This window comes from Centrocercus urophasianus, unplaced genomic scaffold (assembly GCF_019232065.1).
Source record: "Centrocercus urophasianus isolate 14NV4802_14NV808 unplaced genomic scaffold, USGS_Curo_1.0 seq_14, whole genome shotgun sequence".
Lineage (NCBI taxonomy): Eukaryota > Metazoa > Chordata > Aves > Galliformes > Phasianidae > Centrocercus > Centrocercus urophasianus.
Genome location: NW_024884586.1, coordinates 8195561 through 8221642, shown reverse-complemented (window position 1 = coordinate 8221642; position 26082 = coordinate 8195561). Strand labels below are relative to the sequence as shown.

At 40.8% G+C, this 26082-nt stretch overlaps 1 protein-coding gene across 1 annotated transcript in view; it reads left to right on the top strand.

Moving 5' to 3' along the window:
• The window catches only part of LOC122157980 (mucin-5B), a 40545-nt gene extending 15280 nt beyond the window's left edge, over nt 1-25265 (top strand). Inside the window, exons 16-47 of the mRNA XM_042814256.1 lie at nt 2054-2306; nt 3268-3320; nt 3696-3796; nt 4099-4250; nt 5425-5563; nt 6708-6818; nt 7572-7751; nt 8141-8377; nt 9271-9427; nt 9628-9756; nt 10187-10271; nt 10495-10532; nt 11232-11387; nt 12409-12504; nt 13214-13455; nt 13788-13965; nt 14228-14478; nt 14890-15073; nt 15578-15770; nt 16608-16786; nt 17293-17362; nt 17511-17632; nt 18010-18041; nt 18110-18287; nt 19013-19117; nt 19918-19958; nt 20537-20659; nt 21568-21663; nt 22819-22947; nt 23623-23662; nt 24258-24381; nt 24902-25265. Coding sequence (XP_042670190.1) covers nt 2054-2306; nt 3268-3320; nt 3696-3796; nt 4099-4250; nt 5425-5563; nt 6708-6818; nt 7572-7751; nt 8141-8377; nt 9271-9427; nt 9628-9756; nt 10187-10271; nt 10495-10532; nt 11232-11387; nt 12409-12504; nt 13214-13455; nt 13788-13965; nt 14228-14478; nt 14890-15073; nt 15578-15770; nt 16608-16786; nt 17293-17362; nt 17511-17632; nt 18010-18041; nt 18110-18287; nt 19013-19117; nt 19918-19958; nt 20537-20659; nt 21568-21663; nt 22819-22947; nt 23623-23662; nt 24258-24381; nt 24902-25076 — 4349 coding nt within the window. The 3' untranslated portion in view covers nt 25077-25265. The remainder of the gene's footprint in view (nt 1-2053; nt 2307-3267; nt 3321-3695; nt 3797-4098; nt 4251-5424; nt 5564-6707; nt 6819-7571; nt 7752-8140; nt 8378-9270; nt 9428-9627; nt 9757-10186; nt 10272-10494; nt 10533-11231; nt 11388-12408; nt 12505-13213; nt 13456-13787; nt 13966-14227; nt 14479-14889; nt 15074-15577; nt 15771-16607; nt 16787-17292; nt 17363-17510; nt 17633-18009; nt 18042-18109; nt 18288-19012; nt 19118-19917; nt 19959-20536; nt 20660-21567; nt 21664-22818; nt 22948-23622; nt 23663-24257; nt 24382-24901) is intronic.
• The last annotated feature ends 817 nt before the right edge of the window (nt 25266-26082 follow it).

Genomic DNA, 26082 nt, shown 5'->3' with positions numbered 1-26082 from the left:
TGCAGATTTACGCACTAGCCAGTCCCTGTCTGTGGAGAGATTTGTTGTCAGGATAGAATTACCGACACACTGCACACCAAAGCAAGACAAGTCTGCTGCATGGGTCTGAAAAACTGACTCATGACACAATAGGCAATGTTGACTCAAACAGTGCAGTAACCTTGAGAAAAGTTCTAATGGCTTAATTATCATGATCATTTTAGCCTTTTTTTTTTTTTTTTAAGAGGAAATAATCTTTTGGGAACATGCCTGTGATAAGATTGAAGGTTGTGCTATTCAGGAGTGAAGAAGTAAATGGGCCAGAACAACTGCACTCTCAGTGCTCTGTCCCCTGGTGGCAGGTGGGAAGGGTCTTTCAGCTCCTGCAGCTGTGTGCAGCTGTGCTGCACTGCAGGCACAATCTGAGACAGGTTATGTTGCACAGGGTGGCTGCAGTGCAGTCAGTAGAGTGTATGAAAAAGAAAACCCCACTAGCTAATGGAAGGCAGTTCGTATGTATGGCAGTCCTTAGTGGAAACACAAACCATTAGCTGAGCTACTAGTTTCTGGGATTAGTAGTCTCTTCTAAATCACATCACTGTTCTCCTTGTGCAAGCTGCCTTGAAACTATCTTTGGTGTGCTCATGTGCTATGCACTTATGCCTCCGTTGTGATACCCACATAATCTAAGATTACAAATCTGTGACTGTGGGTCCTGTGACCAAATAACCTTTTTCTTACCAGATCTAGCTTTACCAAAATTGGTCTTTTCCCACCAAATAATTGAAGGGAGAAAGGAGACACATTTGTTAGAAATTATATTATTAATAATTAATAATTGAAACACCCATTCAGTGAAATCTTTTGGTATATTAGATGGATTGTGATATAAACTGGAGTTCAAGGACTTTATTAATATCTTTCTTACTTGACCTATTGTGATTTCTGTGTACCAGTTGCTGCATCCTCATAACACTCCTATGAAATATGAAAATATGGCCAGCCTAACTGACCCATGGGATATCATGCCTGCTCCAGCTGAGAGCAGGAAACCAACTGGCTTTTGTTGGTGGAGGTGGTTTTCCATCTGTACACACACCTAGCACACAAACTAATCTAAGAAAGCATACAATGGTCATTGACTGGAAAACCATACAGAGCTTTGTTTAAGCATGGAGAGCCTACGGCTGATATGGTGATAATACTGCTGCAAAGATTAGCGCAGTTCCCCATAAGCAACCCTCCTGTACCTTCTGGTACCTTCGTGCATGTCTGAAAAACAAAGCAGTGGGTCTTATCTGTGGGGATCTGAGTCAAAAAGAGGTCCAAGAGGACTAGGTCCCTAGTTCTCATTGAATTTCAGAAGAATCTGGATGCCAGCCTTTCTTGAAAGTCGCATTCCTGATATTTCCTTACACAACATGATCCTACTGATCCCTACTGCAGATTTTATGGCAGAGTTTTTAAGTTAATATTTTTTATTAGCGCGTAAAGATTAATCAGCTTTTCATTGTCTTACAGGTTTAGTTGAGATCTATAGATTTTTAGTATTTAACTGTTTGATCCACCCAACAGGGTGCTTAAAAATTTGGTTTCTCATTTCTTTAAAGGATAAAAAGAAGAGGTACCATCAAATGATTAGCAAGTTCCTTATCACTGCCCGTTTAATGCCCAAAGTTAACCCTATAAAATAGCTCAATTCTTCCTTTTTTTTTTTTTTTCCTATCCAAATAAATCATTAGTTAGGGATAGAAAATTCATATTTATCTACATGGAAAAGCGAGAAGTTACTGGCTTCAATTCTTGACATAAGATGGAATTGTAAATTTTACAAATACAAAATGACACTGACTCTTATTCAGTCAAGATACACCCTCTTGGGTATTTCAGAATTCAACCTCACCTAGTTTTAGGCAGGCTTATGTGAGCAGGCTTCTCCCAGTCTACTGGGAGATAAGGTGTTCTGGTTAGGAAAATGTATTTTATGGATCTCAACTTGCAGAGAGCTGCTTTAACAGCATGAATGATGATTGAACAGAGAATGCCATACATCCATTTTATTTCTCTTGCAAAGATCCCTCAGAGGAGTGTCCTGAGACTATGGTTTATAACTATAGCGTGAAGTACTGCAACCAGTCTTGCCGCTCGCTGGATGAAGCTGATCCACTGTGTAAAGTTCAGATTGCTCCTATGGAGGGCTGTGGTTGCCCTGAAGGGACCTACCTCAATGATGAGGAGGAATGTGTGACTCCAGATGACTGTCCTTGCTACTACAAAGGCAAGATTGTTCAGCCTGGCAACTCTTTTCAGGAAGACAAGCTGTTGTGGTAAGCTGCACTAATGATACAAAGGTTGAATACCTGGGCTTGCTGGGGAAGTCCCTGCTCTAATCCTTGAATGTGGCCATTTTACTGTAAGGAATCATGATTAATTTCTGCTTGATTTTACAAAAGCAAATGATCTCCTGGCAGGACTGGCAGCCACAGTGAAGATTAAGATCCTACATTGCTGCTGACAAACAAGAACCTTAAAACATGTAGTGTTTGTGACCTGTCTCTATGCAACGTTCACTGTTGTGTAAAAAAATATTCACTTACAGCAGGAGCAAGACTGGGGCTTTGAGAGGGGAGTTTCTGGCTTTGTGATGAAAAGGAGTCCAAAACATCCCCCTAGCATCATCCTGCAGGCTGTTAAAAAAAATGTTGCTCAAGGGGAAAAAGCAAAATCTCAGTTTTTAAACATAAGGAGAAAACTAGGGAGGTGAATACTAAAGGTAAGGTAATTCTCTTGCATCTCCAGTGCAAAACAACTGCCTTTTCCTCATTTTCAGCAAGCTCAGGGTAGCAAATAAATGCAAACAAATATCACAAGAGGGCTGAATTATGCAAACAATGTATTTTTATTTTTAGATGTGTTTTCTTTTTCTCTCTTCCAACTCTTGGATTTCTCTCTGAAAATTGTTTGACTGCTTTGTAAATGCAAATTCGCTTAGTAATTTAGGAGGCCTCTTACTTAAGAAGATATTACTCCCATCTCACAGAGTGGAAGAGAAAAGCTGAGGAAACTCTTGATTTAGGAAAGGCATACACTAAACTAGTGGCAGATGAAAGGAAAGAATTTCATGTTTAGAACTTCCTTCTGGGGATGGCAATTCACATCTGTACCAAATATTAATTTTGCTGGGAATTTGTTATTTGTGTTACTAGCAAAGCTTCGCAGAGGCTTTCTCTCTAGTGAGAGAGATAAATGTGAAGAGCTGATGTGTTTCATTTTATGGAATCTCTTTAGCAAATGCATTCAAGGAAGATTAGACTGCATTGGAGAAACTGTCCTGGTAAAAGGTGAGATTTTGTTAAATAATAGCATTATAGTGTCAGCTAGTGTTTATAATGTTTCTCTGTACATCTCTTGCTTTCTGTAGCATTTTAGTCTTTTGCACATTTTTTACTTTCTCCCTGTAATTTGTGAGTTATTGGTAACAGTTGTCTTTATAAGAATGTCCCCAGAGTTGCTGAATTCTTTAAAAGATGATACTTCCCCAAGCTCAGAGGTTGTTTGCCTCCTTCTGTTGGTAGACAGAATGGAAATCTAATGGAAACTGTAAATGAGAGACATATGCTACCCTCTGAAATGCCCAATTCAGTCACACAGAGGGGCTGATGACATCCTTATCACTTTCACCAAATGACCCTCCTACAATGTTCTTCATCCCATAGATTGCCCAGCTCCTATGTACTACTTCAACTGCAGCTCGGCGGGTCCTGGTGCCATTGGATCAGAGTGTCAGAAGAGCTGTAAGACGCAGGACATGCACTGTGTAAGGGCTTCACCTTCTGTCACGAGTGTGGGACAACATGATTGTGCATGTGTGATTGTCCTGAACAAATGCCAGCAGTAACAGATTACACTGTTCACAAGACCAGTCGCCCCACTGATAACACTGCAGCTGCAGCTGCTCACCTAGCTGTGACGCCTGTAGCCTGATTGTTATTAACTTTCTGGCATGTAAGATTTTGAAAAGGCAATCCCAAAAGTTTGAAGTGCAGCACTAACACTTCTGGTTCTCTGTACGTTCTGTGCATTAATATATTGCCTTGTATCATGTTTTTATATATGCAGTATGTCACAGAATGTGTCTCTGGCTGCATGTGTCCCGATGGGCTGGTGTTGGATGGCAATGGGGGATGTATTCCCAAAGACCAATGCCCATGTGTCCATGGAGGGCACTTTTATAAACCTGGTGAAACCATCAGAGTTGACTGCAACACATGGTATGTTATTCCAGGGAGTCTCATTCTGTAACAAAGGCTGTTAAAAATAGTGCATAGTACATCCATGGGGCAGTATGCCTTTGAAACCTTTCTCTTCACCATCAGAATCATTAAACATCTAGTGAAAATAATAAAAAGGGAGCATTCCCTCTCTGCACCGCAATGCATGAGCCTGTATTTAAGGGAATGGGTACCAAATGTCGAAGAATTTCTATCGTTTTTTACAAACTGCTTCCACTCCAGCTTTAGAAATCCCAGACACATCCAGGCTGGTTTGTGGCTGCTCATTGTATAAGGAAGAATGGAGTCTGTCACTGTGGGACTCAGCTCACCCCCAGAAAAGGGCTGAATGTTGAGGAAGGAGGAACCACAGTGATCTTGCAGCAACCTGCAATTCTTCTGGGTGCACAGATCTCCCAGTAAGACAGATGAATGCTCCAGTTGTTCCAACTGCTGGTACAACGCTGCTGTAGTTCTCATAGATATTATTTATCGTGGTGGGTAAAATTCTTTGAATCCTTACCCATTATTTAGTGAGAAAATAAGAGAAGATAACAGCCAGAAACACTGCTTTGATTATCACTAGTACAAGCAATACGTTTAACATGTGAGGCCAAACCCTGATAAGCAGTTGTTCTCCCAGAGGCCATTAAGAGGTTTTATTGCAGTGAGGTCTTTGTTTTTTTATGAGAACAGATCGCACACAGGGAAAATAACTGCAGAGTATCTGTGCTAAGGGAACAACAACAAAAATTTTCTGTCTGTGCTGCCCCTCAGCTGGAGGTGAAGTCTGCCAGGGGAGGGTGGGAAGTAGTGTTGGCTTGCACACCGTGATAAGGAACTGAACTGGCTGCAAGGTATGTTAAATATGGTTGAATTATTATTATATTATTATTAGTTCTTCATCTTGAACTTAGATCTTAAATCCCCACTGTCTGCTGTCAGGCCTTAATGATTACAGTGCTATTTAAAAAAAAAAAATCAAAATACACAATGTGTCTTGATAGAAAACATGAATTTTGTAATTAGCAGTCCATTATATGGCATGGTCTCAGAGTAGATTACTTTGAAGCACTGCAGAGGATTCAACTTTCAGTTATTCAGCCTATGTTTGGAGTTAAGGAAAAAGCACACCTCATACAAAGATGGTGAACCTTTGCATTTCAACCCCCAGCACCTGTAACAAAAGGCAGTGGAACTGCACAGACAATCCCTGCAAAGGAACCTGCACTGTGTATGGCAACGGGCACTACATGAGCTTTGATGGGGAGAAGTTTGATTTCCTGGGAGACTGTGACTATATCTTAGCTCAGGTATCCCACTTTTTGTATTCTTATCCACGTGCTCTTCACAGCTTACACTGCAAGGTTCCATTTGAGAAATGATTTGATAAGACAAGGAAAAATGGTTTCAAACTAAAGGAGGGGAGGTTTAGACTGGATTTGAGGAAAAAGTGTTTTACAGTAAGGGCAGTGAGACACTGGAACAGATCGTCCAGAGAGGCAGTGGATGCCCCATCCCTGGAGGCACCCAAGGTCAGGCTGGAGGGGCTCTGAGAACCTGATCTAGTGCAGATGTCCCTGTTCATTGCAGGGTAGTTGAACCAGATGGACTTTAAGGGTCCCTTCCAGCTCAAATGATTCTATGATTCTATAAAGGCTGTCTCATGTAAAGTAATGAACACCGGTGAGCTGAGCTGAGCTGAGCCCCCCCTGCTCTTGTACTCAGAGCAGATACATATCTTCCATACAGAACCAAAGCAATTAACCCTCAGAAATGACACAAGAGGGCACTGTGTGATCCTAAATGATTAACTTCTGGGCTGGGCTGCCCTTTCCTGGTGTAAATCCACCATCTGCAAAGGAGGGGATTGATGTGGCATTGAAAATTAATGTTTCTCTGGATCATTCAAGAGTGACAGTAGGGACAGCAGGTTGACAGAGCATCCTGATCTAGCTGTAGGTGTCCCTGTTCACTGCAGGGGAGTTGGACCAGATGGCCTTTAAGGTCCCTTCCAATTCAAATGATTCTATGATTCTATTTTATTTATTTATGTATTTATTTATTTTCATCAAAAGCATGTAGAAGTTAGCATATGGATCTCAACTCATGTACCACAATTACATGTAATAAGGTAGTACTGAATGAGAGACTTTCTCATCTCCAAATCACAGTTGTTTTTGCTAATATTGAGAAAGAAGTATTTAAAAACGTGTTGGCTATGCAGGACTGGTGTTATGAGAGGCTCCTTTTTTTACCTCAGCTTTTCTCTTTGAAATTCCTGGCCAAATAAGTATGAACAGTTCAGCAACTGTTTCTTCTAACATGCCTGGAATTTTGGTGAACTCATGATAAAAAAGCAGAAGTCGGGTTGATGTATTTAGAGCTCTTGAAAATGTTTAAGACTGGAGTAATTACATGAAAAGATCTAATTCAATGTTATCTTATTTTTCTAAGGATTTTTGTCCCAATAACATGAATGCTGGCACCTTCCGAATTGTAATTCAGAACAATGCCTGTGGGAAGTCACTCTCCATCTGCTCCCTAAAGATCACACTGATTTTTGAGGTTTGTCTAGAATCATTCCTAGCTGAGGAGCTGTAGGCTTGATTTTGAGGCAGTTAAATATACTTTCTCCTTATATTCCAGCTCAGTTGTTGCTATAGAGTACCTATGTTAATCAAATAGCTGGAAAGCAAAGGCAAGCAAGCTGAAAAAGGTATAGGTAGTTGGCATTAGCAGGGCTGGGTACTTCTGCAGGGAAGGGGGCAGGGGGTCAACTGCACTCTGCGTACGTATGTGTGTATGTGTGCATCTGTGATATTAGTGGTGCATGGGTAGGAAAAAGAATTAGAGACCATATTGCATATTTCTGTGCCATGGTTTGTGCACAGGGCAGATGTCAAGCATGGAGGGAAGAGTTTCTTCCTTCCAGCTCAGCTTTAGCATTTCCCCAAAGCGAACACAAAAGAACAAAGAAATGTATCCCAGAGTGGGGGGTGAGGGTAGGGTGAAACAAAGTGGCGTGACAAGGAGTGTTCTGGCATGCCCAATTACCCTTGCACTCGGGAGCTGTTGTGCCAGCAAAATTGATTTCATCTAGAATGAGGACAATTTATGTGACCATGAAGTAAGACTTGTCATGCATGGGCAGATGTTTCCCATTGAGCTCAGTGGGTCTTGTCTTTCACTCCCGTGTCATGGGATAGGACAAGATGTAGTGCAAGAACTACAGAAAAATGAAATGAAGGACAAAAGACAGAATACCAGAGCCGTTACTCTATTTGGTTTCCTTCCATGCAATATATTTGTTCTTTGTAGAGCAGTGAAATCAGGCTTTTAGAAGGAAGAATTCAGGAGATAGCCACTGATCCAGGAGCTGAGAAGAATTATAAGGTGGATCTCAGAGGAGGTTATATTGTGATTGAAACAACTCAAGGGATGAGCTTCATGTGGGACCAGAAGACGACAGTTGTTGTTCATGTGACACCATCTTTCCAGGTAGGTGCAGAACAGACTGAGTTACAATTTCAAACTCAAAGTCATACACCCAGAACTGAAACCCCAGTTTGAAATTCAGGGCTTGGAGAAGTGTTGAGTCCCGTGGGCAAGAAGCAGTGAGTGGGCCGTGCTTCATGTTTCATTGTCCAGTTGGTATGGAATGCTCCAAAAATTTGGGAGCTAGAAGTAAAGCCAGATATTTTGAGTACTGGTGGGCTAAAAGAGTGATCTTGTCACTTCTAGTACAGCTTTTTCTGAAACATATTTTGATGGCTGTTTAGAAATTCGCAGCTATTTTTCCTTGGCTTGTTCTGTAGTTTATTTCTGTCAAAGAGTGGGCTACACTTAAAATAACCAAACCACTTACTGCGCCTACACAAATTACTCAGGGAAAAGTCTGCGGCCTTTGTGGGGACTTCGATGGCCGCTCAAGGAATGACTTCACAACCAGAGGGCAGTCTGTGGAGATGAGCATCCAGGAGTTTGGAAACAGCTGGAAAATAACAAGCACCTGCTCCAATATCAACATGACAGACCTGTGTGCTGATCAGCCTTTCAAATCTGCCTTGGGACAGAAGCACTGCAGCATCATTAAGAGTAGTGTCTTTGAAGCATGCCACAGTAAGGTAATCCTATTCTCCCACCATCAGTACTTTCACACCAGGCATTAGTTGCTATTATACAGCACATTTGTGCACAAATTGTTACTATTAAAGGCTATTACACAACATCCTTGAGAACAGGGGCTACCTCTCTCAATACCTTTCCTTACTGCTATGGCAGATAAATCCTGCTGTTTGGCACTGGGGAAGCAGTGGTGCCTGTTTTGAGTAACCAAGGACAAAGAGGATAATAGTTGGCTACCAGACGTTAAAAGCTGGGTATCAGTTTGTAACATCAGGAGATAACAGCATAGGGCTGTTTTTATGCGTATCCTTGGGAAAGTTTATTCAAATTACTGAAAGAAAAAAGTTACTTTGTTCATTTTAGACACATCAAATTAATTTAAACTGAAACAGAGCTGCTAATTCTTAATGAAAATGCCTATGTGAGGCTTCAGTGCAATTTAGTAAGTCACTTAAGGAGTGAACTTGGCCTAATTTCCTTGGATAGTTCATGGTGATACAGGTTATAATGCAAGAAATGTGAAATTCAGTGGAAAATACAATTTCATTTTATATTCCATCACTATCCATCAATTAGAAAGCACACGCACTATATAGTTGTGCTAACCCAAAGCCAGGTAGTTTAATTCTGCAGAAATTATGCTTGGAAAGATACTTGATTGTAAATGCCAGTACACAAATAAGAAAGAAAAGATTTAAAGTCACATCTACCAGACAGGTGAAAATAGAAAAGTACCTCTTGTAAAACATCCTAGCTCTGTCTGACAAGCCCAGACTGTCACAGACAGTTCTGCTGAAGAAACTGCCAGGGATGGCAGAAATTCAGAGCCCTTTCATTAAAATGTAGAGCAAGAGGTACAGCTGTGATAACAGCTCTGTTGGTGTTTTGATAGGTGAATCCAATACCATATTATGAATCCTGTGTTTCTGACTTCTGTGGCTGTGACAGTGTGGGAGACTGTGAGTGCTTTTGTACCTCGGTGGCTGCTTATGCAAGAAGCTGTAGCACAGCTGGTGTCTGTATCAACTGGAGAACGCCAGCCATCTGCCGTAAGTATTGCACTGGAAATGCACACAGAAAAGAGGTGCTCTGTGTGTTTGGGCACATGGGGGAGAAAGAAGAGCAGAATTCTGGTATCTCAACATGTTTGTGACTTAATAGGATCTTGTTTGCAAGAATTAGAAAACAAATCCTTCCCAATGTCTGAGACTTGGAGGATTTCTTGTTTTTGTTTTTCCTTCTGTCCCAGCTGTGTTCTGTGATTACTACAATCCACCTGACAAACATGAGTGGTTCTATAAACCCTGTGGAGCACCTTGTCTAAAGACCTGCAGGAACCCACAAGGAAAATGTGGAAACATACTGTACAGTTTAGAAGGTAATTCTTCCTTGACTTTGACGCAATTTGTTGAAGATTTGTCTGATTTTAAATGCTTTAAGCAGCAAGATTGCTGTCTTACCTTGGAGGAATATCTCATTTGCTCTAGAAACTCACTGACCGTGCCTCGCCTGAGGCTAATTCTCTGTGCCATAGTACCATTTGAAGCAGAATTTGCATGTTATTTTTAAACTGGGCAGAGATAAAAATTCACTGAGTCTAAATTTGTGAAGAATAATCGTGTTGACAGAATTCATTAAAACTTTCAGAGGAGAGGGAAAAAGGGGATATGGAAAATGGGAAAATGAATAACATTTATACTGGATCATGTTCATACTGGGATAAAATCTGCATCTGATAGAGGTGTTTATGATTGCCTTGAATCTTCGTAAAGCAGGCTAAAGACATTTTGTTTACTTTAACTTTCCAGGCTGTTACCCAGAGTGTAGCCCTGACAAGCCCTATTTTGATGAGGAGAGGAGGGAGTGCGTCTCCCTCCCTGACTGCACTTCATGGTAGGTCAGTTGATGGTAAGGAAGATACAATAGCACTAGAGAGCTGTGCCCTGTATAGTTTATGTTCACAGGAATTGCTGGCAGCAACAACCATTAAAGCCTGAAGGAGCAGGCTTTTTTGTTGAAATAGTTGTGTCTGCAGACAGATATCATCGCACACGTATTTCCACATACTGATTCAAGTCAGTAAAAACAAGTTTTCTCTCCTCCTCTTTGTCTTCAGCAATCCTGAAGAGAAGCTGTGTACCGAAGACTCCAAAGGTAACGTTTGATCACCTTTCGTTGAGACTGGAACACCCAACATCACATGTTGAGAAATCTTCTAGAGGTGCTATTTTCTGTCCTCTAACTACATAAGATACCTAGACAGTTAGGCTTAAGAGCAGCCTGATGTGCTTCAGGGACACACTTGCTTGTTAATTGCCATTATATAGGAGAAGCCACATCCTCAAAATGCAGCGAGACTCAGTCAACAACACTTCTTCAATTGTGCTGATTTTTTTACAGTAATATAGATACATCTTTTTGTGTTTCCTGAAGACACATTCTCAAAAAAACTACAGCACTTATATACTTACAGGAAGCTGTTCATTGCTGCACATTCATCACTAGTGGTAATGGAAGCTCCAGGGTCTTAACAGTTATCAAAGCAGTAGTCCCAGCCATATGCCCTGCCAAGAGGGAATATCCCTGTGCTCTATACTGGACAAGGACAGTGCCAGTTCTGATACTTTCACCAGCCAATAAGCTGACTCTAAGAAGAACCAGCAACAAAAAAATTCCAACTCATTTAAAAAAAAATGAGGTAGACTCCCAGTGCAACTTCTCAAGTAGAAACTGGTCATGTTTTTCAGATTGGTAATTCAGTTTTGCAACAGAGTTTGATTTTCTTCTCATTTATATTTATATTATGAGGCAGTGTTCTCTGGTACCATGGTATTTACTCTTTTATTGCCTCAGATTGCCTTTGTTGCTACAATGGGAAGACCTACTCATTAAATGAAACTATATACAGCCAGACCGATGGGACTAAGTGTGGTAACGCTTTCTGTGGCCCTAATGGAGTGATCATTAAAACATTCATCCCCTGCAGTACACCATTTGCACCAGCACAAGGTACTATCAAGTCTGTAATTTTGTGTAATTTTTGAAATCCTTATGGTCAATGTAAAGATCGCATAGTTTTAGCCATTTTTCAACATGGCTTTTCCAGTATCTTTGGGTCTTCCATCGCTGACATTGCTGTTGTTATTCTCAAAAATTTCATAGTTCTAAATCTTGTTTTTCTCCTTCTCATCACCTATTATTTCACACTATTGTTCTTACTGTATACTGTTTTTTACATTGGATTAAGTCAGTCTCAAATGACTCATTGGAACAAGAAAATAAAGCTACCTTGTGGTTTAATCTCTTCATAAAATAGAAGTTGCAGGAAAAAGATCAAAAGAAAAGATGAAGCTGTGCTATGATTATAGGAAAAAAAAATCAGTGATTTAAAAATATATCCTTTGGTAGCAAATTGTACAAAACAAAGCAATCAAAACTAACATCTTCTCCATTCAAGTGAGTGGATGAACTGAAGACTTGATGGTAAGCTTTTTTGTTTCCTGTTTACTACATTTGGTAACAGCTGGAATAAGACATATAATGCTGTAATAGCTAGGAAAGGAGAGGCTATTTAAAGCAGAGTATAGGGTGGCCTCATTAAATTTCTAAATGACCCATCTGTATTTAAATCAACAAATTCTTTATAACTAGCCTTTACAGAATAAAACGGTTCCACTGGAAGTCACCTCTCCAACGTCAGGAGAAGTCCTATGGGATTAGAAAGACAAGAAGACCTTAGTTGGGAATAAAATAAGAGACAGTATAGGGGTGACTTGCTCTCTTCTGTATAAAAATACCTGATGCACACACCTGGAGGAGTGTGTGCATTACCCTGGTAGCATAGTGTGTGTATGGGGGTTATTAAGATATATGGACTGTTTTTAGTGTGAACCTGTACAGAATGTGGTGGCGTGTAATAGTAACTTTGTTCCTCTTCTTGTAAATGTAGAGAATGTGATAGATGTCATCGAGCTTGAATATAGATAGAGTAGCAGAAGCTTTGGATATTAACTAGTTTAATTTTCTGCAGAACAACTTATGCAACCTGTAACATCACCGTTACCACCGTTATCAACAGTAGCCACTCCCTGTTTCTGCACTGACAATGGACAATTGATACAAATGGGTGAGAAACCAAGCTATTTACTTTTTCTGCACCACTGATGTGGGAAGATGTATTGTTAGATAAATGTGCTCCAGCAAGTGATGATTCAGACTGCTGCAATTACACATTACCAGAAGTTGTTACATCTCTGAACTGTAACTAACACCTCCAAAACTGCTTTTCACCTGCATCCTGTAACATAGTCCTGGTTTGTATATCCCCGGTATAAGAAAGCTTATATTAGATGTTAACTTTAGTGTAATGCAGCACAACCCCTGAATCCCATAACGTAACACAGTTTTGTAATCTACATTCCTATTCCAAAGTTACAGGAGAGAAGGCTTTTCTTTTTATCTCTTAGTAGCTCCTGAACATATATATCATGGTCTTAGTGAAGCACTCAGTGATACACTCAGTTTTCTCTTCTTTTGGACTCATACTCAATTCTCTCCAGTGTACTTACGGATGAGCTGACGAAATGCAGATTTGCCACCTGTAACTCTCTCTCCCTGAGCACTTTTCATTTAGATGAATTGAGACCTGATTCAGTCATTAGATTCAATGATCAGCAGGCAGACACACTGAATGTATGGTGCAGGCAGACCCAGTTACTTCCATGCAGGGCTGAGTATGTGTCTGATCTGTGATGCATAGTCCTTGAGAGTTCACAGCGAACATTTACCAGTTCCAGGGGCAATTCAATACTAACTGTTTGGTTTTGGCCTTCCAGGAGAAAATGTTTCTCTGCCAATGAATATATCAGGTCATTGTGCTTACTCCATTTGCAATGCATCATGCCAGATTGAATTAATCTGGGCAGAGTGTAAAGTCGTTCAAACTGAGGCCCTTGAGACCTGTGAACCAAACTCTGAAGCCTGTCCACCAACAGCTGCTCCCAATGCAACAAGCCTAATTCCTGCTACCACGTTGGTTCCTGTGAGAGACTGTCTTGGGCTCATTCCTCCTAGAAAGGTGAGAGACTTGAACGAAGATATAGTTCTTTAGCTAGAGCATTGTAGGCAGGCAGAGTTACCTGAGCTGAAGAACAGCTAGGAAACCACATCTAGTCATGTCACACCTGCAGAAGCAGCCAAGACCTTATTCCTGAGACGTGCACAAAATGTAGAGCAGAAGAAGATATCATAGCTGCATTGATTGCTACATACGTCATATTTTCTGGGTTACAGACACTAGATAGTAAATAATGCCATACCAGATAGGGATCTGAGTGGAGTGTGGTTGGTACATACGTTTGTTACATTACTTTGCTATGTTCTTCTCCATCTCTTTCAATCTGTCAATAGTTCAATGAATCATGGAACTTTGGAAACTGCCAGATTGCCACTTGCCTGGGAGAAGAAAATAATATTAAACTGTCCAGCATCACTTGTCCTCCTCAGCAGCTGAAACTCTGTGTCAATGGTTTCCCATTCATGAAACACCGTGATGAAGCTGGTTGCTGTGAAGTCTTTGAGTGCCAGTGTAAGTACTGTGGCAAGCGAATTTGTGAAATTTTTGCTATGAATCTTTGTGGACAACATTTGTATTATGTTTGTATTGATTCTGTAAGGTGAAATAGAGCAGAATTCCCACATAAAACATTAGGCATTAAGAGCAGATAAAAATGTGTTTGCTAAGTTAGCTTTTCTTCACCAAACTAGTATTTTCAGATCTCACTGAAAAAGATTAAAAGAATTAAAACCAGCTTGAGGCTGAGAAACTAAACTTGAAGTGTGTCTTCCAGGTATTTGCAGTGGGTGGGGAAATGAGCATTATGTGACTTTTGATGGAACATATTATCACTTCAAAGAAAACTGCACGTATGTCCTCGTGGAGTTAATTCAGCCCAGCTCTCAAAAGTTCTGGATTCACATAGATAACTACTACTGTGGTGCCACCGATGGAGCAATTTGTTCAATGTCCCTACTCATTTTTCACTCCAATTCTCTTGTTATTCTGACACAAGCAAAGGAACATGGAAAAGAAACAAACTTGGTAAAGTATTTTGTTAAAATGAGCTCTCATTACTTTGCTGTAGTTACATTACTCTACTGCCAAATGCCTTGCCATGTCAAAGGATGAAGCTTGAGAAAAATAGAACTGTGGGAAATGCAGTTACATTGCTTCCTTGTTCTTTCTTTTTTCTCTGTATCAGCAAAACTTAGTATATTCCAAAAGCTTGAAATTGTCACACAATTTATGGTGTTTTTTTCTTAACATAAGTATTTAGGTGTAAATTACAACATATTAAAAAGGAATAATCAGGAACTGTCTAAATGACTGCCTTTTTCAGATTTCATTTTGTGTACCTGAGAGCTGAGAAGTAGCTCTTCTGAGTTACATGAATTGTATATACTGTTGAACAGAAAAATGTCCATAAAGACCTTTTGTTTCTCTTCTTTTTAGGTTTTGTTTAATGATAAGAAAGTTGTTCCAGACATCTCCAAGAATGGAATCAGGATAACCAGTTCTGGCCTTTACATTATTGTTGAAATACCTGAGTTAGAAGTTTATGTCTCTTACAGTCGACTTGCATTTTACATAAAACTCCCTTTTGGAAAGTATTATAATAATACCATGGGACTGTGTGGTGAGTGTGCTCATCAGCTGACAGTAAAGAACACTGTAATTTTTCCTCCTTCTTTCTCATTTCCAAATTCTTGCAACTTCAATGATTGCTATGTTACAGAAATCTTAACAAATGTATCTCTTTTTGATAGGAAGACACTCTCAGAAGATAATGTTTTGAGCCACTTCCTTCCACTCTATACATTTGCTGGAGACAAGCTCTTTCTAAGCTCTTACTTTTGATCATACCTACTCATTATGTAGGGTCTTCAACAAGTCAGAGCCATCTCAGTTGCTTTAGCCATCCAGAGAAATGCACTAGGCAACACCTTAGCTCTGATCTTCATGGCAAACTATTCCCTCTAGCCTTCTACAGAGCTCTTTTGAGCCCATTCAGGATTCTGTGTGTCATTTCTTTCCCTCAAGAACTTCCCACCAGGTTATGTAAAAACACCTGTTATGTAAAAACAGCTTTATCAGCATCAAACAGCCCTGAATTGTCTCTTTGTTTATATTTTGCAACCAGGTACATGTACCAACCAGAAGTCTGATGATGCTAGAAAGAGGAATGGTGAAGTCATTGAGTCCTTCAAAAAGATGGCTTTGGATTGGAAAGTCCCCGTTTCTACCAACAGATACTGTAACCCAGGCATCTCAGAACCAGCTAAGATTGAAAATTATCAGCACTGTGAGCCTTCTGAGCTGTGTAAAGTCATCTGGTAAGATAACTTCCACGGAGGCCAAATAATAAGTCCACAAGACAATTTTGTGCTTAACTATATTACTTGGGTGAATTGCTTATACGACACAGTAAAAATATGAGTTCTAGCATACCTTCCAAAACTGAGCAGTGAACTGATGTAAGAATGTTCCCAAGTTTGGCAGGTGTTTTTCAGCTGCAGCAGCATAAGACCTCCCTTAACTGTGTGTGCTCCCTCTGCCTGTGGTTTCTTGATAAGTTTAGCAGAAACCAGCAATCACTCAGCACCTGTCTGAATGCTGTGGATGAAAAAGAATACAGTCAGAATATAGCAAGCAAATGTGTATGTCCGTTTTTTAAATAATGTTGTTTAAAATATGATTGCCAACCATGTTGACATTACAATGTCAATGTATAAAATTACAGACATGAACTGCTCAGAAACCTTGTCTTTGCACGTGTCATTCCAATGTAAAATTGCTTTGTTTCAAAGCATTGTAAAGAATGGGAGGTAAAGCTCATTCTTAATTGAACCACAGAATCATTAAGTTTGGAAATGATCTCTAAGATCATTAGTTCCAACCATCTACCTACTGCCAACATTGCTCACTGGGCCACGTCCCTCAGTGCCACATCTCCACGGTTCTTGAACTCCTCCAGGGATGATGATCCACCACCTCCCTGGACAGCCTGTGCCAGCACCCCAATACACTCAGTGGGTGTACTGCCAATCACAGCAACTTCTCTTTGTACTTTTGCCTTGATGTTTTCTCTGAGTGGGGATCGGTTCAGCTGAGTTGAATTCTAGCGCAAGGAAGTAAAATGCTCTGTTTCCTTGTTTCCTTCCTTTGCAAAGGAACCTGACTGAGTGCCACCACGTGGTCCCCCCGCACCCCTACTATGAGGCATGTGTGGCCAGCAGGTGCTCACAGCAGCACCCCAGCACTGAGTGCCAGAGCATGCAGACATATGCAGCCTTGTGTGGGCTCCACGGGGTCTGTGTGGACTGGAGGGGGCAGACGAGGGGGCAGTGCGGTAAGCCTGGCAAACACCTGCTGCAGAAGTGGCTCTGATCAGCTTTTTCATAATGTACACATGCATTTCTATTCCTCTGCATCAATACTTCTTTAGCTGCTCAGCACCTAAGAAAAACGGGAACAAATTTAAAAAAAAAAATAAAAAATTGCAGTCTAAAGATAGTGCAAAACAAGTGGGAAGCAGGTCCATAGGCTCTTCTGAGAACCTTGCAGAGTGGGTTGGGACATTTCTCACTTTTCTCCCCTTCGTGTTAGCTACAACTTCATCACTAGATGGCAATGCATAGCTTTTCTTCTCACTGCCTGCGCAGGGGCCTTTGATTCTGGTTAAGCACTGCTGGTACTGCTGCAAGCACTTGCGGAATTAATGAAGTTCCTCTTGCTGAAGATGCAGGGACCCCTTGCCGGGCAGGAGCTTGGGCTGTGTTGGCTGCTTGTCCATCATGCACTGAAGGGTACAAGTGGTCCTGGGCTTTCTAATTCCTGTGCTGTGATGCTCTACAGAGGCCACCTGTGCTCGGGATCAGGTCTACAAGCCATGTGGGGAAGCAAAAAGAAACACTTGCTTCAGCAGGTGAGTCATTTCCTATGGCAAAGGCTCATAACTTGAGGAGTCCCAAGGAAGGCTCAGAGATAACATTCCCCTGGGTTTTAGGTGTCTGCTTGTCCCTAATGCACGTTTCTGCCTCTCATTCGTTTCTGTTTGTATTCTGATTGTGCAGAGAAGTTGTTATGGACACCCTTCCCTCACAAAACAACACACCAGTGTTTGTTGAGGGATGTTACTGCCCTGATGGAAATATTCTGCTGAATGAACATGATGGCATCTGCGTTTCTGTCTGCGGTAAGAAATAATGTAAAAACTGGGATAAGGCGGGATGATAAGGCCCCATGTAGAAGTGCACATAAGGGAGATGTTCTGGGTACAGAGGAAATGAAGGAGGTCTTCATACAGGCCCTTCCTAGGTAGGCTGGAAATGCTTCTGATTGACAGTTTCCTCCTACTTTTACATATAAAGTGAAACTTTTGCAAGATCAAAGGCATATTTAAACTATTAAGCTAATATAAGATATTTTGGCTACATAACCTGTGAATTTTCACACTTAATCTTTCTGTTTGTGTCCATTTCTCAGATTTCAAGAGCCTTCTATTTCTGTCCTGCTGCTTCTGCTGTTTTCCCCAGTTCAGTTATCACTAATGGAATCTAATTTGTTTTGTAGGTTGCACTGCACAAGATGGATCGGTGAAACAGGTAAGGCATCCATTAATCTAATGCTTCTAGTTTTTGTCTTCTTATGACTACCTCTACTGTTTTTACAGCCTAGGGAGGCTTGGGAGCATGACTGTCAATACTGTACTTGTGATGAAGAGACCTTCAATATCTCTTGCTTCCCCCGCCCTTGTGCTAAATCCCCACCAATCAACTGCACTAAAGAGGGCTTTGTACGTAAAATAAAACCACGTCTGGATGATCCATGCTGCACAGAGACAGTCTGTGGTAAGTCACTGATTCATGTGCCATCATGTCATCAAGTAGCATCATTTGCCTCATGGTGACCCAACAGCTAGCAGATTCAAACAAGCACACTGGAGTAGTAATTTATTCTTGCTGTCAAAAAAGTCCTCCTCTAATTCAATTTGTATTCTAAACTACTGCTATGACCTACTAGGCATCTTCTCCTCATAGTCTACTCAGGCCCCAGATATTTATTCCTAACGTCCATAGGACACTGCAGGACAAGGTTATCCTGGCAGCATTGGGATGTTTTCATCTTCCTTATTCCTTCATACCCCCGAACAAAGATTCATTGCCTCCTCTGGATGTCCGGTGGGCACTGCTCAGAGCAGAGTGCTCTGCCTTGCATCTCCCTACTTCTATGTCTCTGACCCTCAACCACTACCTCTTCATTTTTTCCACTCTAACTCATTTGCTTTTAACCCAACACTTATCTCTGTCATTTCACTTTTTCTCTGATGAGCATGTATATTTTGTTAGAGATGACATCCAGTAGAGAAAACATGGGCTAGAACTATATGCTTTACAGTAAGAAAAAGAGCTTTGCAGCAGGTCAAGCTTCAAGAAACTTAACCTGAACAAAACCCAACCTCGAAAGATGTTTGGTTTGAGAATCATCTATTTTCTGGATGTTTGAGCCTTAGGCTGTGAGTAAAACAGCTGGACAGGATGATCTGATTTACTTTATCTCCATGTGTCCATTGCAGAATGTGATATAAAAACTTGCATTATCAACAAAACAGCGTGCGACTTAGGTTTCCAGCCAGTGGTAGCTATATCTGAGGATGGTTGTTGCCCTATCTTCTCCTGTAGTAAGTACCATGTTTCCCTAACATGCTCCTTTGAAGTCTTACACTGAGAGGGCGGTGAGGCCCAGGCACATGCTGCCCAGAGAAGCTGTGGATGCCACATCCCTGGAGGCACTTGGGGCCAGGCTGGATGAGGCCCTGGACAGCCTGATCTGGTGATCAGCAGCCCTGCCCACGGGAGGGGGTTGGAACTGGGTGATCTTTGAAGTTCCTTCCAACCCAAGCCATTCTAGGATTCTGTGATAGTATGATTTTTAATTCCTTGAACTATTTTAGTTTTTCTAAATGAGTCCCTCCCTGGTGTGTTTTGTGGAACAAGAATAAGTGCTGTAAGTTTTCTGTAGATAATATTCAATGAAATATCAGTGTGTGATTGATCAAATACTGAATTTGTATTACAGTGAACATATCTAGAAGTTCCGCTGCCAAATCTTGTTTCTGGAATTGCGTACCTCACCCAGCTTCTCATTTACATAGTAACTAGCAAGGTGGCTAACAATGAAGAAAAGTTCATCTAATTTCAAGTACGGGTAAAACTAGGTGAAGTAAATTAGTTTTCCCATATGGAAAATACCAGGATATAGAATGCATAACATTTGAGCAGATGTTGCCCACGGGTTTCAGAATGACCATTAGCAATGTGCACTAGCTGTGCTTTTCCTTCCATTGTGCAGGCTATGGAGGCTTAGCAAATAAACCCAGTTCTACTCTCTGTCTTCTCTAAAACACTAAGAATTCAGAGCTGAGTACTATAATGGTAATATCATTCCTAGCACATCCTTTTCATTTTCTTTTTCTTACAGTACCAAAAGGTGTATGTGTTTCTGAAGGAGTTGAATTTAAGGTAGGTCTTCTTCCAGATACTTCTTTCCACGGGTTAATGCAGCCTGAATCAGAATTTTATGAACTTATTATTGTCAATAATCACATAAGAAACAAGATTAAAGTGGTCCATAACTGTTTCCTGCCACTAAACTTATGTGTTACTGGAAATATTAATGAATAGGTAATCCTAGAGATTAGTAGCTTCATTAGTAAACAAAATAATTAGAGATCCTTAAGTTTTAGAGAGTAGAAGTCAGAATTGTGATGGAACACAAATTTAAAAGCTTATTAGATGCTGTGAGATTAATAGATAGATCAAACTGAAGAAAAAATGAAGTACGGAGTTTATGAGATAATGTAACAACTCACACAATATGTTCAGTGCACTTGGGTGTGTCAACCTCATGCAAAACTTGTGATATCGACAGCGTCAGTTTCACAATTAAAGATCTGAGACATTCTTTCCAGGAAGTTCTGCCAAAAATAAATACTGAGTATGATCATTACTTTTCAATAGTCCAGGGGATGTATGTTTCTTCACACCCACCAATTTCTTGCCATTGCCTGTTTTCTCTCTGATTTCCTTTATCTTTTCAGCCTGGAGCAGTGGTGCCAAAAAGCTCTTGTGAAGACTGTGTGTGCACGGATGAGCAGGATGCTGTGACGCAAACCAACCGCATCCAATGCATCCCAGTGAAATGCCAAACCACCTGCCAGCAGGTCAGTGCTGCATGCAGTCCCCACCACCAACAATGGCTGTTGAGAGAGAGTACTGTAAATCTGGGGCAGTACAAGTGCTGTCTTGCTGAAGGGTAGCAGGATATTATCTTCTGTTCAAGTTTTGTAAAGTCCTTTTTACAGTGCTGGCCATTTTTGCTCTAGCAAACAGAAGAAATTACCCAAGGAGGGATGCCTTGAAGATGAATGGCTGCAGAGCTACTAAGGAGAAGTCTTACTGCTGAAAGATGATGTTTATGCCATTCTGTTGGTGTTGTTTTTGGCTCAAAAATTAAGATCACTGAGAAACCACATGGCTGTTTATGTGTTTCCAGACACTACTCAGTACTCATGAGTTGAGAGTCTGAACAAAAACTACTCAGTCTATTTCTGAACATAAGCAAAGAATGGTTCCTTCTCTTTCTCATCCAGATAAGGCTAGACTCTCTACCCATCCTAAAAAATTGATAAAACCATTATCCTTCATCTTGAAGCCAGCAGCACCCATGAAAAGACTGATGCATACCTAAAGCACAGGGAAGGAAATAACTGATGCATGATCTTCATGTGTTTGACAGTGACGACTCTGGTGAATAATCATATCATATCAAGCACTGGTGGTAGACTTTGCAAATAATCTTATGATGAAGTAATCTATTGTAACTTGTGTGTTAGCAAAAAGAAGAGTAGCTTAAAGCAGGGTCTACACGGTAAGTGAAGCGCCCCAAAGGTCACTATTAAAAACTGGAAAGAAATTGCCAGCTTTAGTTGTCAGGCTTAAAGTGGTTCCAACAGCTTTCTAAAGGAAAACAGAGGTGGGCTCATTTCCCCTGCTATCTCCAGTGTGGCTTTGATCCAAAGGTGTTTCATGAACAAGGTAGTGCAGCTAAATGGTGGCTTTATTCCCACAGGGTTTCCGCTACGTGGAAAAGGAAGGTCAGTGCTGCAGCCAGTGTCAGCAAGTGGCTTGTGTGGCAAACTTTCCATTTGGCAGTGTGACCATTGAGGTGAGCGCTCCCTTGCTTTGCATGCCAAGCTGAATTGACTTCAATGCTTTTAGAAGTAGTGCCATACATTTTGAGGCTGCAAAGACCTTTCAGAGATTAGAAATTATCTGTATTTGCAAAGTATACATCAGAGTTTATATGACTGCTCTCTTTGCTGTGAGCATCTTGCAGACAGTGCTGTTTCGAAAATAATTTATCTCTGTCGGGAAGGGAAATCATGTCACTCCCTCTTCCTGGCATGCAGCAGAGAGAAGGAATTTGTAGGGGGTGGTGACATTGTGTAATACTGCAGAGATAAGTGAGCTGGCTTCACATTATATTGCTCCAGTACTGGAAACAGAGTCATTATCTTGCCCTGAAGATACAGGGCTGAATAGTTTGAGCAAGCCATATAACTGTACTAACACTTGTTACAAATTTGCTGGGCAGAAATTGAAAGTGTTATTGCTGCTATAGTGTATGTAGTGCACCTCAGTAACACAGCCAGGTAATACACTAGATGTGAGCTGAGCCTCAGGCTGGCTGGCTGCTTTTATTACCTCCTGCTATTGCTGTGAACAGTTAATGACACTGTCTCACCCAGTGGCTATTGTTTTATGTGATATTTCTCCTCTGGTAGCTCTTGAGCTCTGCATCTTTTCTGTTTCATCCTTTCCTTCCTTGAAAATTTATGTTGAAATTGGCTTCTCTTGTGCCAATATAGAATTTTTATGCTTCCACTTAAAAGGTGGTTACCATGAGGAGGTTTTATCCATTAACCTCTATCATGAAGATTGTTTTCCTCTTTCAAATGATTTGCTTTTCTTCCATCTATTAAAAAACAGCTGAAATCCTGTAGAATTACTTTTCTTTTGTTTATATTTCATTCAATCCATATTACCAGATATACATCATGGTATCTCTTAGCATTTCTGTTCATACCTCCATATTTATTCTGCCACCAGTTTGTGCTCCTTTCCATGTAAGTGACCAGAAAAGGGATTTTGTGGAGGCTGGTAGTGAATGAGCTTGGTAGATGTGAAATCAGCATCTCAGCACTATCAGATTGATTTGAACATCCCAGCCCTTCTGCCAGGGGCTGTATTACTATTGCATTATTCTGCTTGTATTGTCATACTATGTTATGACTTATTTATTCTTCCTGTTGTTTTTCAGGTTGGAAAGAGTTATAAAGCACCATATGATAACTGTACTCAGTACACATGCACCGAATCAGGGGGCCAGTTCTCCTTGACTAGTACAGTAAAGGTCTGCCTACCATTTGAAGAATCAAACTGTGTCCCAGTAAGTATTTTAGAACTAGGAAAAAAGCCTCTTGAAATGAGCCATGCCATTGCTCTGGGAGATTTCTTTACTCTTTTGAATGGGTCACTTCACTTTTTCTTGACCTTTCTGAGTCAATCATCCTATTAGAAGGAAATGTGCTTTTTCAACTCTGGATGAACTGTCCTGGGAAGCATAACAAAAGTATCTGTGAGCAGTGCGCACACTTTTTGTGAAGTAAAGCACTAGAACTTGAAAGAGGAGAGTCATGGGACAATGACAAAGCAGGATTTTTCATCAACTGACAGCCACTGACTTGAATTACCTTTGGGGTAGGTTTTGTGTAAGTCAAGCTGTTCAATTTCAGAGGCAGGTGTCATTCTTTGGCTTTGAATTTGCCTCTTTTGTGCTGGCTTCAACAGAACCTAGGTAAAGTCAGGTATGTGTTACAGAACATCCCACGTGGCTTGAGAGTAGATTTAAAGAAAAGATACTCCCTGATGGATATATATATATTTTTTTAAGCTGTTCTCCGTAAAACTGGTACACAGTACACAAATGGGTGTAATGAGGAGTTGGTGTGTTGGTTAAGGATGAGGGCATCTTTTTGAACTCCCCTTGTTTCTACCAGCTGCTTAACAAGATGTGCAAGCTAGACTTGAGTATCCGAACTTCTCTGGTTTGCTTTCAATACAGGGGACTGTTGATGTGACTTCAGATGGCTGTTGCAAGACTTGTGAGTATGTTAAATCACTGATTCCCTACTCAAATATGACTAGGTTCTCCACTGCTTGTAGCCCTCTGCATGCACTGAGAGCTTGCACTTTCCATAGAATGGAAGGCTGTTCATTTATCAGCAAAGCCTCATAGTTGAGGCTCAAAGCTTACTTTGCTCTTGCAATGAGAACACCATAGCATCCACCCTAAAACTAGAGGTGGTCATAGAATAAATGTTAACAGGCATCACTTATAGTAGTTATAATACAAACTAACTAACTAGCTAACAGAACACTTCATGTCTCCTTGTCTTCATTCAGCAGCAGCTTACATGAACTTCATCATAAGTCTTTATTTGAGCCAGTCACCAGAGAAGTGTCTAGACAAATGGGGAATTGCTTTGCTGAATTGGTGCTTCTTTGTATTCTCTTTGTCGTTTCTTGTGTTGTTTTTCGTTTTTGTGTGTGTGTGTTGCATGTTGCATTTTGTTTTGTTATGTTTTGCATTTAAACTACAAGACACTTTAGTAGAACGATCTGCCCTTGGCTTCCCAGCAGATGTCTTTCCAAATTTCTTTTAGCCCACTGGTCTAACAGCAGTGTTTTCCCCCTCAGGTATTGACTTGCCACATAAATGCAAACGTAGCATGAAAGAGCAGTACATTGTTCACAAGCACTGTAAGTCTCCTGCTCCAGTCCCAGTGCCCTTCTGCGAAGGGACGTGCAGTACCTATTCTGTGTAAGTAGGAAACCTTTTTCTGTGTCTTCCTGGCTTCTTGTTTAAAGAAGTTTCCTGGTTGGGAAACTGGGTGTGCAGAGCAGCAGCTGTTAGCAACGTGACAAAATGTCCTTGGTGCGATAGCAGTGCCTTTATCTTAGTCACGAAAATAGGCCCCTCTAAAAAGGGACCATTTAATTCATTAATTTCCTGTCCTTACTCATTTTTTTTCATGGCTCTGGGCTTTGATGGAGTTTTTTCCTGCTCTTTGGTCTCATCTGCATGAATTGTTCAAATGTTGCCACAATGTGTGTAAACCTCAAATCCCCCAAGTTTTTGGTATTTTCCTCACTGATTTCAGAGGATCTGGCCCTGCATGGCTAGTAGCATCCTGGGGAAAGCTTGTTATGTATAAGCATAAAAATAAATAGTAAATTTTGTTCCTTTGCTCATTAGAAGCACTTCTGTTGAGAGTGGGAAATACAGACTGTTTTAGGAAAAAAACAACTGGTAGACTGATGTGCAAATCTCATTTCTGTAGGTATTCCTTTGAGAACAATGAAATGGAACATAAATGCATTTGCTGCCATGAAAAAAAGAGTCACGTAGAGAAGGTGGAACTGGTTTGCTCTGAGCATAAGACACTCAAATTCACATATGTGCACGTGGATGAGTGTGGATGCGTGGAAACCAAGTGTCCAAAGAGGAGAACATGAGCATAAACTAAAGGATACATTTCAGCTCCTGTTTCACGCTTCTCTAGCAAGTGGGTAGTTTAGAAAACAGCTGTGAGTAACCTTCAAGTGATGGTACTTCTCTCCTGTGCCTTTTCTTTCTGATATTATATGCAGTTATGGAAATTAGCTGAAGATTTTGCTCTAAATGTCTGTGGAATAAACTGCATTTCAAAGGGAACTCATTCTCTTGTTTCAGTGACGCTGCTAAAGGGGCAAGGTAGCTAATGGCTTTAATCCCATAGTGCTGTATAAACCAAGGTTATCACAAGGCACTACAAAGAAAGCTCATGCCTTTCAAAATTCCTGCCTGAAGAAAGTGGACATTACAAAATCATGATGAGATGCTTCAACTGATTTTTCTCGGAAGGGGAACATTAATTATTTCCACAAGGTGGTTCAGTTGGAAATGCAGGTCTCAGTGCAGGGGCACATTGGTGATCTGCTCCCCCGTGGTCCCGGGCCTACTTTGGCAACAAAATCAAGGTCACTGCAGAAAAGCAAGGTGCCTTTTAACTTCTACACAGCAAATACTACACCAGGAGTGTAAAAACATGCTTTAAGTGTACACTACAGTATTAATACATTCACGTCCTCTCGCTGTTTTTTCATCATTAGCTAACATCAAAGTTCAAGCTGTGTGTCTGGTGTGAGAGGCCAATGTTCTGATCCACTGCTCCTTGCACAACTATGATTAGTGGTATAAGCAATTTACTCCCAGATAGCACGTTCCATGAGACAGGGTGTTTGTGACAGTATTTTATCTAGACAGGGGTCAAAATAGCTCAGCAATATCTTCAGAGCGTGCAGGTAAGGCAGATGTTTCAGCTGCTTGAGCAATTTGGGCTTTTTGTGACCTGAAAGGGGACTAAGAACTGGGACTTAAGAGCACACTGACCTACAACCTGCTGAGCAGGGGTTTGGGAGCTGTTTTGGAGGGCATAGCTTTGAACTAACACAGCAGCTAACAAGTGCACTAACTCTTAGT